Below are 17,979 nucleotides of genomic sequence, written 5' to 3' on the forward strand. Positions count from 1 at the left end.
AGCAGCAGGATGAATTGTGAAGTGTTTCGGGCAATATTATCTGCTCATATTCAGCCAAATGCTTCAGAACTCATTGGACGCCGCTTCACAGTGCAGATGGACAATGACCAGGGCTTTCTTTCTGCCGGAACGCGGCGGTACTGCGTTCCGCCACCTTTTTCTTCTTGTCCCCGCTCACCGACTGCCTCTGCAGAGCTGACAAGCTATGCAGAGCAGCGAAAGTGACAGGTGCCGGACGCGGCTTGTTTATGTCATGCTTGCGCGTGCCCGGCACCTGTCACTGCCGCTGCTCACAGCCGGTGAGCGGGGACATGCACGCTTCACCCCCCCCCCTCTACCGCCAGCGTGTAAACATCGGGGGCGCGCGGCCACCCCCATAGGAAAGGTGTATCTTAGTACACCCGGCGGTGCGCGCTGACGTCATCACGCCCTCTGCTCGTCGATCCTACCATAGCGCGGATCGTCAGCATCAGGTAAGGAGCGGCGATACAATTTTTCTCGCTTTTCTTGCTAATGTGGGGGGGGGCAGTGTTACTCGCTATTCTTACTAATGTGGGGGGGGGGGGCGGTGTTAATTCCATACATTTACTTTTATAGCCCCTCCCAAATTTTACTTGCATTCCTGTTCTCTAAAGGGGTGGTCCTAGGGTTTGATGGGGGCGTGGCCAGGTTTGGGTGGGGGAGTTCCACCACCTTTCCTCTGAGAAAAAAAGCCCTGACAATGACCCAAAGCAGACTGCAAAAGCAACAAAAGAGTTTTTTAAGGGAAAGAAGTGGAATGTTATGCAATGGCCAAGTCAATCACCTGACCTGAATCCGATTGAGCATGCATTTCACTTGCAGAAGACAAAACTGAAGGGAAAATGCCCCAAGAACAAGCAGGAACTGAAGACAGTTGCAGTAGAGGCCTGGCAGAGCATCACCAGGGATGAAACCCAGCGTCTGGTGATGTCTATGCGTTCCACACTTCAGGCTGTAATTGACTGCAAAGGATTTGCAACCAAGTATTAAAAAATGAAAGTTTGATTTATGATTATTATTCTGTCCCATTACTTTTGGTCCCTTAACAAGTGGGAGGCACATATGCAAACTGTTGTACTTCCTACACCGTTCACCTGATTTGGATGTAAATACCCTCAAATTAAAGCTGACAGTCTGCAGTTAAAGCACATCTTGTTCGTTTCATTTCAAATCCGTTGTGGTGGTGTATAGAGCCAAAAATTTTAGAATTGTGTCGATGTCCCAATATTTATGGACCTGACTGTATAAAGTAGATGCTGTTATGGGGTGTTAGCTTGCTATATTGTGCTAAAATGCGTAAAAATGCATGCTACATGCATTTTTGTGCACTGCTACTGAAATCTATGTGAGCCAAAAATGCTTGTTACAAAATAAGCACCTATACCAGGGGTATTTAATTAAAATTCAATGAGGTCTGGTCACTAAAATCTTCTTCTGACCGAGGTCTGAAATTAAATGTCCCCATTAGTGTTCCCCCTTACATCAGGTTCCTCCTTCAGATTTATTTATTACATTAGGTGCCACCATCAGACTTCCCCCATAAATCAGTTGCCACCATCAGAGTACCCCCCTATATCAGGCGTCCCCATCAGCGCCCCCTTGAGTAACGTGTTCCCATCAGAGTGCCCCTTACATCATGCATTCCCATCAGAGTGCCCCCTTACATCAGGCATTCCCATCAGAGTGCCCCCTTACATCAGGTTTCTGCATCAGAAAAGGCTCCCTTACATTTGGTGTCTCCCATCAGTGTGCCCCCTTACATCAGCTGTCCCCATTAGAGTGCCCCATTATATAAGGTTCCCCCATCACAGTGACACCTTAAATAGGGGGCATGCCCCCTTGCATTAAATGTTGCCATCAGAGAGCAACTTTACATCATGTATCCCCATCACATCAGGAGTGCCCATCAGAGTGCTCCTTTACACCAGGCATTTCTATCACAGTGCCACCTTACATTAGGTATTCCCGCCAGAGTGCCCCCTTACACTCAAAGTACCCCTTTGCATCATATTTCCCCATCAGAGTGCCCCTTTCCACAGTATGTGCCAATATGTGCCCCTTAACATAAAAGATGCCCATCAAAGTGCCCCCTTAACATAAAATGAGCTTGCTTTTATCCAGCCCTTGGGGGGCATTATTCACCCCACTGTCAGCAACAGTGGGTTATAGTTAGATTGTAAGCTCGAAAGAGTAGGGAACTCTAACCCCTCATGTGCTGTTTGTTGTTGCTGTACTGTTTCATGTATTGTCCCCCCCCCTCTATTGTACAGCGCTGAGCAAACCCTTTGGCGCTATATAAACTCGATGTAATAATAATAATAATAGTTCCTGCCACTGACACCAACAATGAGGCACTATTCCTCCAACTGACACCAAAAATGGGGTACTATTTCTTCCACTGGCACCAATGATTTTGCACTATTCCTTCCACTAACACTAATGATGGGGCACTATCCCCCCACCCCCCAATACCAAAGATGGGGCACTGTTTACTGCCACTGACACCAGTACATTTTCTACTTCTGTTGGCCCCCTAAATTCTGAAGGACAATAAACTGGCCCTTTGTTTAGAAAGTTTGGAGACCCCTGGTTAATATAAACTTTTGACATTTACGTTCATTCGTGTTTGTAGCACCAAACTGAAAAACCCTAAAAAACTTTGTACTAGAAACATGATAAAACACAGAATAAAATTTGTAGTTAACCCTAATTAGTTTTTTTAACCATAATATTTGTAATTGAATTTTTTATTTTAGGGTCCTTTTTTCATCAGTTCAGTCGAGTTTTTTTTTTTGTTCAAAATCGGAGCTAAACGGATCAAGACTTCACTTTTTACCTCCATTTTCATGTCCCTTTACATCCATTTTTGATTCATTTGCATCTGTTTTTCATCCATTTACATCCGTTTTTGATCTGTTTACATCCATTTTTTCATCAGTTTCTTTTCATTTTCTTAGCAGTTTTTTACATTCTTTACCAATGCAAAAACAAATGCAAAACCGGACCATATGTCCGTTTACATCCGTTTTTCAACCGTTCCAGTTTTTTTTTTACGAAAGTAAAATTAGTTTTTGTTTCTGTTCAAAAAAATGGATGCTAACGGATGTGGACATTAACAGATGTAAATGAATGATCATCCGTTTACATTCGTTAGTCCAAAGAAATACATGAGTGTCTGTTTTTCATCCGTAAATGGACGGATGAAAAATGGACATAAGGAATGCCCCTGTGAAAATATATTTAACACCTTCATTTCCTACACTTTTTTACCATTTGTATATATGTAATTTACAGGTGTGTTCGTTTTTCCAACAAGGAATGAAAGAATTTTGGGTGGAGGCAAACCTGGCGTCTTCACCTTGGGTGCTAGAGGTCCTTGTCCCTGTATTGCGTAGGTATATATTGTGAAATTGCTTGGGGGCAAACACCCTGTAATATTTAGACAAAGAGCCTGTTTGCTTACCAGGGTATAAAACTACAGAGAATCACAACAGCTTTCTTCAGATCCATTTCCTAACACATATATACACCTACTGTGTGCTTCTGAAGCTGCTATCCTAATGTCTATAATGGCTCCACTGGCGATGTTCATCTTTCTGGTCATAGGTGAGTTTTATAATTTTGTTTCCCATTTAAAAAATAAACAGTGAACTAATTTCTAGTGTTTTAGGGGTCTATGGAGAGATCCAAGGACAGCGGACCAAGTTTTGGGTCTATACCACACTGGATTGGTTGCCCTTCTTCTAAGATTCATACTTCCACACCTTTAGCCATGTACCTCTGCAACTGCCATAAATCCTACGTAGTTCTACAAAACTCACAGGAACATTTTACTGGCAAACTGGTGTCCACTATACAGAATACTGCATTATAGTATAGTATAGTATAACATAATATAGTATAATATAGTATAGTATAACATAATATAATATAGTATAGTATAACATAGTATAGTATAGTATAGTATAACATAATATAGTATAGTATAACATAATATAATTTAGTATATCATATATATCATATCGTATAAAATCCATTCAAAGCATGATCATAAAGGGGCACAATAAACATATAAATGACCACTGCTTCCAAAAGTATACAAAGACATTCCATAAGTGATGTCAAATCATAAGTAATTGTTCCAGTAGAAGAGCTGTTTGTTTTCCTAGAGGAGCACTGATCATGTATATGCCACTGAGTGCGAAAGGTATAGCTTTGTATAGAATACATCCTGATACCTCTGATGCAAAGAACATATAACAATATGCCACATAAAAATTTTGAATCTTCTTGGTTTAAAAAAATTGTTCTTGACTTAAATTTTGTAAACTGAGTATCATGAACAATGATCAGTCTTCTTGGTCTACTGGTATTCTTCTTTCCTTTCCATTACCTGTATCTGTACCTTTTGTATTTCTGTTTAGTCCCTCCTTATCTTGGCTTCTTTTATTTATTTTCCTTCTGTCTTTTCTTTCTCCATTTATTCACCACTCTCCTCCAAAAATGTTACATCTCTGTATGTACTTGGTTGGAGTGTAAATTTCATCAACTCAACAACAGTCCTCCTGACAATTAGAGCCATTATTTTTCATTGACTGTAGTCTCCCAAATGTGCCACCATTATTTTACTGTGTACAAAATATTAATACAACATTGTAACCAGGTCAGGATTACCATTAAAGAAAATGTAAACCCAACATTTCATATTCCTGATATGTTCCTGCTGTGCCATGTACCTGTATGAAAATGTATCCAGTTCTCTTTGTATTGCTTCCTTTGTGAAATCCCTGGTGTTCCTGCCAGCCCCCCTGCTTTTCTTTAACAAATTAATCACACTAGGCAAGAGAGAACAGTGTGGTCAGTTTTCTGGCTGTGTTGAAAACTCCTCCAATTATCAAATTTGTCCTGACACCCCGCTCATCCCTGCTCAGCTATTCACTGGGAAGTTAAGTGGCCTGCTGTTTCTCCCCCACAGCTCTCTAAGCTCCTTAGGCAGCTGAAAACAGAGGGAATGTGATCACTTATCAAAAAGGGAAAAAAGGTGTTTATGATGTGTTTTTTGTTATATTATACACAATCGTTTTGCCTTTGTGTTCTATTTTAAAAGGAATGGGTTGTTTTACAGGGTGAGAGTTTACATATACTTCAAGCAAAATAAGCACACTCCAAGGGCACGAAGGGAATGGGTACCACAGAATTTTGCTCTAGCTACCATGCTATTAAAGTGCACTTTTTTAAGACAAGGTTTTGGCCCATTGTCCTTAGCATAAACATGATCTGTGCTACGGTATCCACATAATAAATTTATCTTCAGGTAATTCTTGATTGGGAAATCATATAGAATACTTGTGCTGTGACAACAATCTTTTATTTTTTGAGTGGGTACTTCAATGTAAAACAATACGCAGAGCCATTTAAGAATGTATACCACATATAAACTTTGGCACCTGTTGTATCCCTTCACAGGGACATCCCTAGGGTTGGTGTCACCCGGTGTGGTAACACTTGGGGGTTTATTTACTAAAGCTGGAGAGTCCAAAATCAGACTCCCTTCTGCATAGAAACCAATCAGCTTCTTACCTCAGCTTGTTCAATGAAGCTTTGGCAATGCAACCTGGAAGCTGATTGGTTTCTATGCAGAAGGGAGTCTGATTTTGGACTCTTCAGCTTTAGTAAATAAACCCCTTGGTGTCACCGCTCCGACGATCCCCGCAGGATGGATCAGATCTGTGGATTGAGCATAATGGATTGGAGCCCGCTCCATTATGCTCCCCAATCCGCAGATCCAATCCATCTTGCGGGGATCGTCGGCTTGCACCCTATACGGGGTTAACTGATCTTTCAACACCGGTCCGGTCTGCACATGCTCGAGAAGCGATGTCAGATGGAGGAGATTCCTGCTATCCCGGCCACATTTCCTGGTTACAGACAAGTCCTGGATCTTGCACAGCCTTTCCTAGATCAGTTAACCCCGTATAGGTTGCAAGCTGACGATCCCCGCAAGATGGATCGGATCTGCGGATTGGGGAGCATAATGGATCAGACTACGATCCATTACGCTCAATCCGCAGATCCGATCCATCTTGCAGGGATCGTCGGCTTGCTTTAAAACTTTCCTTTTCGAGGAGCTCGTGGAGAAGGTCTGATGCAGGGGCGGACTGACAACTCATGGGGCCCCCGGGCAATAGAGGATCATGGGGCCCCTGTGTCCTTGCCCAAACTCAAAAAAGCCTATGAAAAAGGTACCAGGGGCATCTCATGGGGCCCCCTACTGACCCCGGGCCCTCGGGCAGTACCCGAGTTTTCAAATGGTCAGTCCGCCCCTGGTCCGATGTCACCCAGGTGCAGTGCGCACCTTCCCCCACCCGCCTAAGGACGCCACTGTCCTTTCATTTCAAAATGTTCCCCCTTGTGTGGGTGTGTGACTGAAGAGTCCTAGTCTTGTTTGAATGTTGTGAGCCTGACATACAGAAGAACCAAAAATGCATTTATACCAGTCCCTAAAATCAGCTCTGATGATCATATAACTAACTTTCCTGAACAATTGAAAGTGGGGAAGGGGGGTGCTGAAATTCCTCAGTACCAGGATAATTATCCATTAAACATTTCCAATGATTTTTGATCATGTTAAAAATGTGATGTGAAGCCGAATGAAATTGGTATATAAGGTTTCATTCACACAGCCGCAAACATTTTACTGATGTTATTACATTCTGCGCAATATCAGTTAAATACCTGCATATAGATGTATTTAAACGCGTTAAAGATGCGTACATTATTAGTTTTTAGAACTCATTATTATTTATTTCCCTCTTTTGTTTAAACTTAATTTACACATTTACAAATGCATATACATGTGTTTAAACACTTGGTAACCGCGCTATAGCCGTATGACAGCTACAGCATGGTTGTTCAGTTCTGGGAGGGCGTCATATGACGTCCTCCCAGAACGAGTCCTCCCTAGCATCCCCAGCGGCACGAACCCGGTGATCTCCGTGATCGCTGATCATGTGATGAGGTAAAAAGCCTCAACGGCCTTTTACCACGTGATCAGCTGTGTCCAATGACACAGCAGATCATGGAGTAAATACAGTTGCTGGTTATCGGCAGTACTTTCCTCACACTGTCACAGCATGAGGAAAGCACTGCCGATAACCGGCAGCTGTCACGGACCAGATCGGCACTGATTATCACAGTTAGAGAACTGACCACGCTGTGCTCTCCTGCTCAGTGTGGTCAGTTTTTATTAAGAAAGCAGAGGGACTGGCAGGAACACCAGGGATTTCACACAAAGGAAGCAATACAAAGAGAACAGGATACTTTTTCAAACAAGTACATGGTACAGCAGGCACATATCAGGAATATGAAATGTTGGGTTTACATATAAGAATTTACCAAGTAAATAATTAACAAGACTTATCTGGTTTCCAGTTAGTACAACTTTTGACATGTGTTGTGTTAATTACTTCTTAGCAGTGTAACTGATATTAGTGACTCTGGTAGTGGATAATAAATGAGTGATACCGACTTGTGCACATAATGTATTTTTTTATTATCTTTTATTTTCATTCAGAAAGAAATATAAATGTATTCAGCCTTTTTGTAAGCTGCATCACTATTAGCCCTGGTTCATACTGATGCGGTCCGGAATTCGCAGCATTTTCTGTGCGAATTCTGCACCGCATCAGAATCGCACCCCGTTCATGCAAACTGCTGCGGGTGTGTATGTTAAGTTAACAATGCGGTCCGCAAAACATGGTATGATGAATCAGATCGCATAGGTATGAATACCCATGAGATCCGATTCTATTGCGGACCACAAAAAGGGGCCTGATAGTTTTTGTATGGCTCCAATCGCATCGCACACAAATCACATGTGATTTGCACAGGAATGCGGTGCGGTTCCTGTGCGAATCACATGCGATATACCGCACCTCATATATGTGAACCCGGGCTTAAAGTATAACTAAAGGCAAAACATTTTTTTCAGTTTTAGAGTGGAGAGAGATTAGAACGCCTACCAGGTTTGATGTCTGTGCCCAAATTTTGGGCTGTCACTAGGAAAGTAATAGAGGGGAAATCTTCCAATGGGGACACTAGTTCTGGTGACCTGGGGCACCCCAAGGAATTCCTTTAATTTGCAGGGATTTCCTCTCACTTTCAGTTTTGCTATGGCACAGGAAGTGAAGTCAAATCTGCAATGGGACAGAGATATTGAAAAAAATTCTGACAGGATACAACCCTCCCTTGCTCTATCTATAATGAAAAAAAAATTGCCTATAGTTCTACTTTAATTTCTTTGCATTCCTTTTCTCCTCCATTCCCACATGCAAATTATTTTGAATCAATTAAAAAAAATGTTGACTGCCTTGCTGAATTTTTTTTTATAGTAAGATTACTACTACTACTATTACTACAGTACTACTACTACTAATACAAATAACAGCAATAATGGTAATGATTACAGTTCTAATAAAAAAAATGATCTTTGGTTATTATGATTACTTATCATTTGAACTCAGTTCCAGGTCTACAAGCCCTGCCTACAGTACAGAAATACAAGATTGTCGTTCCACGGCAAATTCATGCAGTGTACAAAAGTTTTACTCAGGTAAAACTATGATAAAATTATGATAAAACAATTATGTGCTAATATATCTATGTGTATACCTTTGTATAAAATCAATGAACTGTCATCAATTCAGAGCTCAAAGGGATACATCCAAGAGGTGCTGGGACTTCAATGCTTAATGCTTATTAATACACAGTAGTAAAGGGAAAAAGACAATCATTTGAAGAGCCCACTGGCTCTGGTTAGGTGGCTCACATGCAACCAGGGCTACCTTCCAATGTTAAATCCTTGCCTTTCAGCAAGGTACCTCTAGACCACCTGGCAATCTGGATGCTCATAGGCACAAGAGAAAGCTAACTGATCAGGCAGTGAAGTGAAAGCCACATTCCACCTTCAGAAGGCACCACTTGATGCAACATTGTCCTCATACCCTGTGGTGGAAAGGGGTGACAAAAATGTTTTAGCAAATCTGCTGACAGCTATTTCAGAGGTATCCAAACTGTGGGCCGAGGGCCAGATATGGTCCTTTGTTACCCTTTATCTGGCCCATGGGGCACTATTCCTCCCACTGAGGCCAACAATGGAGCAGCACTTCTTTCATTGAAGCCAATGATGGTGTACCATTCTTCCCATTAATGACAACGATGGGGCAATACTCCTACTAACCATCAACCCTGAGGCCATATTTATTCTCACTGATGCTGGGTCCAGAACATTTTCTATCCTCACTGGCCTTAATTCGGCCCTCCTAAATTCTGGAGGACCGTATCCTGGCCCTTTGAAAAGTCTGGAGACCCGTGAGCTATTTAAACAGTAGCTTTTTTTTTGTAGCTTCCTTCTCCAATGTCATACTCAAACCACTTGTGATCTGAATGTGATTTTCCTCTTTCTGAGCGCCCAACACATGTGCGGCAGCAAAAAGCTGGGCTTCATGCCGCACATATGCATCACTGGGCAGCTAATGTTTATGTGCTGAGAGAGCTCTCGCAGCCCGCTTTCAGCATAAAGACCGGGCTGTAAAAGACAGCTCTCAGTCTGGGGTAAAGATTGGTAGCTTCCAATCATGTGACCACTATGACAGTGGTCACATGCTCACCAATCCTTCCTTTCCCCCCACCAGGCATTCCAAACTAATAAAGGTACACCAGGGTAGGGGAAAAGGGGATATAATAGGAGAGACAGAGTCATTGGCTGCCTAAGGTCCCAGACTCTAGAGCAGCCTTTCTCAACCTTTCTTTTTAACACTTATGAACCCTTGGAATAACTTGCAAGGTTTAGGGAATCCCTGCTAATAATTACAATATCTAGAGTTCATTGTACACTAGTGTGATGGTCATCGGGATGAATGCTCCTTACATTGGTGGTCATTGGAAAGAACCCCCAAAAGATGATTGGTGTCAGTGGTTACCCTCCTGAGAGGCAGAAGCTGCTCGATGCTGGAGGAACCCCTAACAGCCTCTGGAGGAACCCTGGTTGAGAAAGGCTGCTCTAGAGTGACCAATGGAGATACAATCAATTTCAACTTTGCATGCCTCATTTTTTGAAGGTGATTGGCAATGACAGCTTTTGCATTGTTCTCAAAAAAGTTTCCTTTAAGATGATAAAATGTTCATGTATAATACATAAGACTCGGTGTACCTGGAAGCATTCTTTCCATATTATCTGTCACTGTAACCTTTTGCAAATTAAGAGGTTACTACTGTATAAGATTTAATGCAAAAACCATGTTCCAAATCTCACAGAATTTTTTTTCACAAACTCATGTCAGAAGAAAAACACAAATGCTGGTGTACACTTGACCCCAGGGCTGCTGTTAGAAACCATGGGGCCCCATACAGCCAACCTGACAGGGCCCCCCAATCCATGGGGCCCCATACAGCCAACCTGACAAGCCCCCTCCACCCCCCCCCCAAAAAAACCCAGTTTACTATGCTTTAATTATGAATAAACACAGTGATTCATTGGTACCAATTACTCATTGTGTTCATTCAGGAAAGGAAGAGGCTGGTAAATGAGACATATTTACCAGACTCTTCCCCCACTCTTCATCCTGAAGGATCCTATTGTATGCTTGCAGCTGCCGATGGGAATGAGAAGACGGAAGCCAGCAACATCACAGGGGTAGAGGCAGCAGGGGCAACTGTATGATGTACAGGGAGGGTGATGGGTGCACCAGGGTGGGACAATTACTGTAACCGTTTCCCTGTATGGCTCTCTCTGCAGCAGCTGAAAGCCAGTGGGAGGGAGAGGGAAGAAGCCAGCTTTCAGCAGCTGCAGGGAGAGCCATACAGGCGATCAGCTCCAGTAATTGCCCCCCCCCTCCCTCCACTGTTCTGATCACTCTCCTTGCCCACATCAAATTCACCCAGCTGCCTGGGCCCCTCTGCTGTCCTGGGCCCCTTACAGGAGGACTGGTGGTACCCCCTTATCCACAGCCCTGCTTGCCCCTGCACATGATCCAATTAAAGTGGTTCTAAAGTCTTATCTTTTTTTTCCTTAATGCATTCCCTGCATTAACTCTTACCTGAGTCCTCTCTCGATCCAGTGCTGTCCTTCCCACAGCACTGTTCTCTCCTCTTTTCCTAGTCTCACAGGAGGAATATGCAGCCTATGGCTCCTGCTGCTGTCAGTGAAATCCTGTAAGGAAGGAGTTGGGGGGGGGGTTGAGGGCAACTCACACTGTGTGTGTCTATGGACGCACACAGCCCAGCTCAGGAGTTCACCCGCATGGGTGCTTTCTGGGCTGCCAGCTTTCTGAGTGGGCACTTGGAAGAGCGCCAGCATTAGACTTCAGAAGAGGAGGTAAAGAACTGCTCTGTACAATACCATTGCACAGTGTAGGTAAATATAGCATCTTTTTTATTTTAATATAAAAAAGAGGCTTTAGAAGCACTTTAAACTTGTGAGGGGCCCATGAATTGATAAAAGCCTGTGGCGCATTATATAATGAATTCCTCACTGTTAGAAGGACACTGACTGCACTTCTCCTATGCTCTCCCCAGGACAAATACCCGCAGATGGTTAAATATGAATTAGATATTGAAGAAAACCCTCTGATCTTATACCTGGAGAGGAATTAGTAAGTAACACATTGGAGTAGTTGGATGGAAGAATGATGGGGGAGTCTGAAATGCTGCAAACCTTTTAATTTCCACACTTTACATCCCTCAGCGATCTCCTAGGTGATAATTATATAGAGACAACTTACGATCAAGATAACAAACCAATAATGAGAAGACCAAAGCAGAACGTAAAGGTAAAGTCACATTCTTTGTTGATGATGATGGGACAATAAACATTTCCATGGAGGCCGCGAATTACAGCCAGAGAGGATTTTACAGATGATTTACTAAATTCTTTACTCTATGACACATGGGGGGGGGGGTTATTTTATATTTCAACGAATTTGCTTTCGGGAGTTGTCAGGAGGCAGCAAGGACCTGAGGCCAGACAACTTTCTGGGCTATCCAACCTCCCTGTTTTACTTGTGAAAGTGTGCTAAAGCAAATGTTAACCCTAACAATGAACTTCTCTTATTTGCTCCCTTTTGGTCTGTTAAATGTACCATTGGAAGCTGGTATATCTGTTTGATAATTGCAAAGAAAGAACTGTTAATCCTGTCAGAAATTCAGAGCAGTCATGTTTCTTGTTCTCTCGCCTGTGTTATCTCAAAGAAGCTATATAGCCCTCTTAGTTCTTTTCTAAGGACTATATTTATTTATTTATTTCAGGTACTTATATAGCGCATCAATTTATGCAGTGCTTTACATATATGTTGTACATTCACATCAGTCCCTAACCCTCAAGGGGTGTACAATCTAAGGTTCCTAACTCACATTCATATACTAGGGCCAATTTAGACAGGAGCCAATTAACCTACCAGCATGTCTTTGGAGTGTGGGAGGAAACCAGAGTACCCGGAGGAAACCCACGCAGGCACAGGGAGAACATACAAACTCCAGGCAGGTGGTGCCGTGGTTGGGATTCAAACCAACAACGCAAGTACTGCCAGGCGGAAGTGCTAACCTTTTAGCCACTGTGCTGCCCTATATGTCAGTGTCCATGCCTTTCAGATGAAGGCAGTGGGAGTGGTTGAGATTAGAAAAAGAAACAAGGCAGGGCTGACACCACTCCGTCCACACAAAAAAACTGTACAAACATTTCTGGCACAGGTATAGTTATGTACTCTCAGGGTCTTTAAAGGGATAAAACAAGCAGCTTGATTGCAGATATGTTCTACAGGTGTTTTGCCTTTATATACACTTTAACCGCTTTACCAGAAATACTGCTACAGGGCGGCAGGGGTGCGCAAAATTATATATATATATATATATATATATATATATATATATATATAAATATATACAGTGGGGATTGAAAGTTTGGGCACCCCAGCTAAAAATTTGTATTAATGTGTATAAAGAAGCCAAGGAAAGATGGAAAAATCTCCAAAAGGCATCAAATTACAGATTAGACATTCTTATAATATGTCAACAAAAGTTAGATTTTATTTCCATCATTTACACTTTCAAAATAACAAAAAACAAAAAATGGCGTCTGCAAAAGTTTGGGCACCCTGCAGAATTTATAGCATGCACTGCCCCCTTTGCAAAGCTGAGACCTGCCAGTGTCATGGATTGTTCTCAATCATCGTCTGGGAAGACCAGGTGATGTCAGTCTCAAAGGTTTTAAATGCCCAGACTCATCTGACCTTGCCCCAACAATCAGCACCATGGGTTCTTCTAAGCAGTTGTCTAGAAAACTGAAACTGAAAATAGTTGACGCTCACAAAGCTGGAGAAGGCTATAAGAAGATAGCAAAGCGTTTTCAGATGTCAATATCCTCTGTTCGGAATGTAATTAAGAAATGGCAGTCATCAGGAACAGTGGAAGTTAAAGCAAGATCTGGAAGACCAAGAAAAATATCAGACAGACAGCTCGCAGGATTGTGAGAAAAACAATTCAAAACCCACGTTTGACTGCACGATCCCTCCAGAAAGATCTGGCAGACACTGGAGTGTGGTACACTATTCCACTATAAAGAGATACTTGTACAAATATGGTCTTCATGGAAGAGTCATCAGAGGAAAACCTCTTCTATGTCCTCACCACAAAAATCATCGTTTGAACTTTGCAAATGAACATATAGACAAGCCTGATGCATTTTGGAAACAAGTTCTGTGGACCGATGAGGTTAAAATTGAACTTTTTGGCCGGAATGAGCAAAGGTACGTTTGGAGAAGAAGGGGCACAGAATTTAATGAAAAGAACCTCTGTCCAACTGTTAAGCATGGGGTTGGATCAATCATGCTTTGGGGTTGTGTTGCAGCCAGTGGCACAGGGAGCATCTCACGAGTAGAAGGAAAAATGGATTCAATAAAATTTCAGCAAATTTTGGATGGTAACTTGATGCCATCTGTGAAAAAGCTGAAGTTAAAGAGAGGATGGCTTCTACAAATGGATAATGATCCTAAACACACCTCGAAATCCACAGGGGATTACATCAAGAGGCGTAAACTGAAGGTTTTGCCATGGCCTTCACAATCTCCTGACCTCAACATAATTGAAAATCTATGGATAGACCTTAAAAGAGCAGTGCGTGACAGACAGCCCAGAAATCTCAAAGAACTGGAAGACTTTTGTAAGGAAGAATGGGCAAAGATACCTCAAACAAGAATTGAAAGACTCTTGGCTGGCTACAAAAAGCGTTTACAAGCTGTGATACTTGCCAAAGGGGGCAGTACAAGATATTAACTTTGCAGGGTGCCCAAACTTTTGCAGATGCCATTTTTTTGTTTTCTGTTATTTTGAAAGTGTAAATGATGGAAATAAAATCTAACTTTTGTTGACATATTATAAGAATGTCTAATCTGTAATTTGATGCCTTTTGGAGATTTTTCCATCTTTCCTTGGCTTCTTTATGCACATTAATACAAATGTTTAGCTGGGGTGCCCAAACTTTCGATCCCCACTGTATGTGATTTTGCATTTCCGGGTAGGGGGCGCACATCATTTGCAGCCTCGGCTGTCAATCACCGGGTCCTGGCCGGTGATTACTCACCAGCATCTGGTGATCGCCAAGTAATACTGACGGGGGGGAGAGAACTGTATGTTCTCTCCCCTGTCAGCTCTAGCACACTGCTTGGTATGGCTCTGCATAGCAGAGCCATACACAGCAGTGTGCTTACAGTGGAAAGCACAGACACAGCCCTATAGTAATACACACACCAAACAGTTAACCCTTTGATCGCCCCACATGTTAACCCCTTCCTGCCCAGTGCCATTAGTACAGTGTCAGTGCTTTTTATCAGCACTGATCACTGTATTGGTGTCACTGGGGATGTCAGTGACACCAAGTCAGTTCCCCCCAGTGTCAGAATGCCTGCCGCAGTCAGGCTATAAGTTGCTGATCACCGCCATTACTTGTAAAAAAAAAAAAAAAAATTTCAGTATATATACTGCCATTTGTAAACACTATAACTTTCACGTAAAACAATAATTTTACATGTATTGGGATTTTTGTTTAGCAAAGACATGTAGCAGAATACATTTTGCCCTAAATTTATGACGAAATTTGATTTTTTTAAATTTTTTTTCACTGGACATGTTTAATAGCAAAAAGTAAAAATATAGCTTTTTTCTCAAAGTTGTCGGTCTTTTTTTTGTTTATAGCAAACACCACCGAAAGAAAGCTCTATTTCTGGGAAAACTTTGGGTGCAGCGTTGCATGACCGCGCAATTGTCAGTTAACTAATGCAGCACTGTAACGCCAAAAATGGCCTGGTCAGGAAAGGGGGGGGGGGGAGGTAAATTCTCTGGAGGGCAATTGGTTAAGTGAAATTTGTTGCCTAATGTTGTGGTTGTCATTGTGCAGCATTGCAAAATTAGAAAATATGTTTGCCTTGTTACCCAGCAGGCTACTGTTACTGCACATTCTTTATTTTGCCTGATTTAGTGTCACAATGCTCTAATATCCTTTAATATCATACACACAGCTTGACACGACTGCATTATTTTCCACTATCATGTGACAGAGTTGTTCAGGTCACAGACCCAACCACAGCTCTTGACACCCATATTTATTTTTTGATCACAATTAGAAAGCCGGAAACTCTGTAAACTCTTCTTTGTAAAATGTTTATTGGCTACATTTCAGCATATACAGTGTCTGAAATACTAACGCGTTTCAGCCAAAATGACCTTTCTTATAGAATGACAATCACATATTTATTTTTAGTCTATAAGGTGGTTGTGAGGGACCGCCGAGCGGCACCACTAGCACTCCACTGGTCAGGCGTGCCCAGAGCGTGGAGTCTAAGCCCCAGGGTACTTGTTCACCAGGGCCCCTGATGGTGGGGATGGACTTGTAGTACCCCGAGACCAGGTCGCCTCTACTGAGCACACCTGTCAGTGGTAGGGGTGTTCGCCAGGGGCTCCAACCAGGGAGAGCCAGATGTGAGGAGGTCGGGTGACCCCGATGGGATGGATGGATGGATGGCTGAGCAAGTGCGTAATCAGACAGGCCGAGTCGGTAATGTAGAGGACGGTAGGGTACAAGGGAGCAGGCAGAGAATCGTCGGGTCACACGCCAGGTCAGCAACAGGAGGTCAGATCTAATGAGGGGCATCCAGGGAGAGAGGTCAGGCAAGCAAGGGTCTGGGCAGGAGAAATCAGCAGGTCAATAAACAATACGGGTCAATAAACTTACTAGGCACAGGTACAGAATCACAGGAAGCAGGTAAGACCAGAAGGCAACGAAATGACAGCTCAGGGACCTTTAAATATCCCGCCCTGCGCTGCCATTGGTGCCCAGCGGGCGGCCGCGGCTTCTACTGCGCATGCGCGAACTCGAACGCTGCGGCCGGCCCGGACCTAGTGCCCGTGTACAGGGCGGAGCAGTGCGCCTGCGCCGGGACCATCACGGCAGGGATCGAGGAGATTCCTGACATTGCCCCCCCCCTACGGGCAACCTCCGGATGCCCACCCGATCTCTCCACCACGGGTGATCACAAAGAAACCTCCGAACAAGTCTAGGTGCATGGACATTATGGGCTGGTTCCCACGAATTGTCCTCAAGGCCGTAGCCCTTCCACTTGATGAGAAATTGGGTCTGGCCCCCCCTTCGTCGGCACTTCAAGATTGCCTCCACCTCGAATTCTTCTTCCTCTTCAACCGTTACGGCCTCCGGGGGCCTGGATTCCCGTTCCGGGAAGGCATCAAGGACTACTGGTTTCAACAGGGACACGTGGAAGACAGGGTGGATCTTGAGTGTCTCAGGGAGAACAAGTTCATAGGCCACTTCATTGACCATCCGTTTGATGCAAAAAGGGCCTATAAATTTAGGTCCCAACTTTTTTGACGGGCAGAGCATCTTCAAGTTTGACGTAGCCAGCCAAACCTTCTCTCCGGGCTGCAACACCAGGTCCCCTCTTCGCTTCCTATTAAAAGCCCTTTTATAGTCTTCTTGGGCTTGACGGATGGCTTCCTGTAGTTTTTTATTGTTGGAGGTGAAGAAGGTCAGTGCATCCTGTGTCGGTGGAATCGGGCATTCCGGGACTAAGTCCGGGAGGAAGACAGGATGAAACCCATAGTTGGAGAAGAACGGGGACTGCCCAGTTGCTGAATGGCAAGCGTTGTTGTACGCGAATTCCGCCAAAGGGAGAAGTGGCACCCAGTCGTCCTGAGAGAATGATGTGTAGCATCGCAGGTATTGCTCCAGGGTCTGATTGGTCCTTTCGGTCTGACCATTGGTCTGAGGGTGAAATGCCGAGGAAAGGGACAGCTTGATATACAGGGCTTTGCACAACGCCCTCCAAAACCGCGAGGTAAACTGCACCCCTCGGTCCGAGACGATGTCTTCGGGAACCCCATGCAGTCTAACGATCTCTGGAATAAAGACTTGCGCCGTCTCGGCTGCTGATGGAGTCTTCCGTAAAGGAATGAAATGGGCCATCTTGGATAAGCGGTCCACGACCACGAGAATTGCTGTGTGGTCCAGTGAAGGTGGAAGCTCGACTATGAAGTCCATAGAGATTTTCTGCCAGGGCCGTTCAGGGATGGGCAATGGACGTAGCAGGCCCCACGCCTTATTTCTTGAAGGCTTGTTCCGCTGGCAGATGGCACAGGAGCCCACGTAGTTCTTACAATCCTTGGCCATGTCCGGCCACCAGAAGGAACGTCGGAGAAGTTCCAGGGTCTTGACCGGCCCAAAATGTCCTGCCATTGGATGGTCATGGCAATGTCCCAAGACTAAGGTTCGGGCATCCTCCGGCACCACAATCCGGTCCTCCCTCCATAGGAGTCCCTCCTTGTTCTGGAGGGGCGCCCCATCGGAGGTAGACATCGCTGTGGACGCTCTCAGGATCTCGGAGCGAAGGTTCGTCTGGA

The 17,979-nt window shown here is 43.8% G+C and overlaps 1 protein-coding gene across 1 annotated transcript in view; it reads left to right on the forward strand.

Annotated features, from left to right (window-relative positions):
• Window positions 1–3,581: 3,581 nt before the first annotated feature.
• The window catches only part of LOC149450055 (snake venom metalloproteinase atrolysin-D-like), a 46,098-nt gene continuing 31,700 nt past the window's right edge, over window positions 3,582–17,979 (forward strand). The window contains exons 1-4 of the mRNA XM_089692401.1: window positions 3,582–3,627; window positions 8,544–8,632; window positions 11,596–11,672; window positions 11,765–11,849. Of these exons, the coding sequence (XP_089548527.1) occupies window positions 3,582–3,627; window positions 8,544–8,632; window positions 11,596–11,672; window positions 11,765–11,849 (297 nt within the window). The remainder of the gene's footprint in view (window positions 3,628–8,543; window positions 8,633–11,595; window positions 11,673–11,764; window positions 11,850–17,979) is intronic.

Source organism: Staurois parvus, unplaced genomic scaffold, assembly GCF_062004578.1.
Source record: "Staurois parvus isolate SC_StPar_1 unplaced genomic scaffold, SC_StPar_1.0 ptg000586l, whole genome shotgun sequence".
Lineage (NCBI taxonomy): Eukaryota > Metazoa > Chordata > Amphibia > Anura > Ranidae > Staurois > Staurois parvus.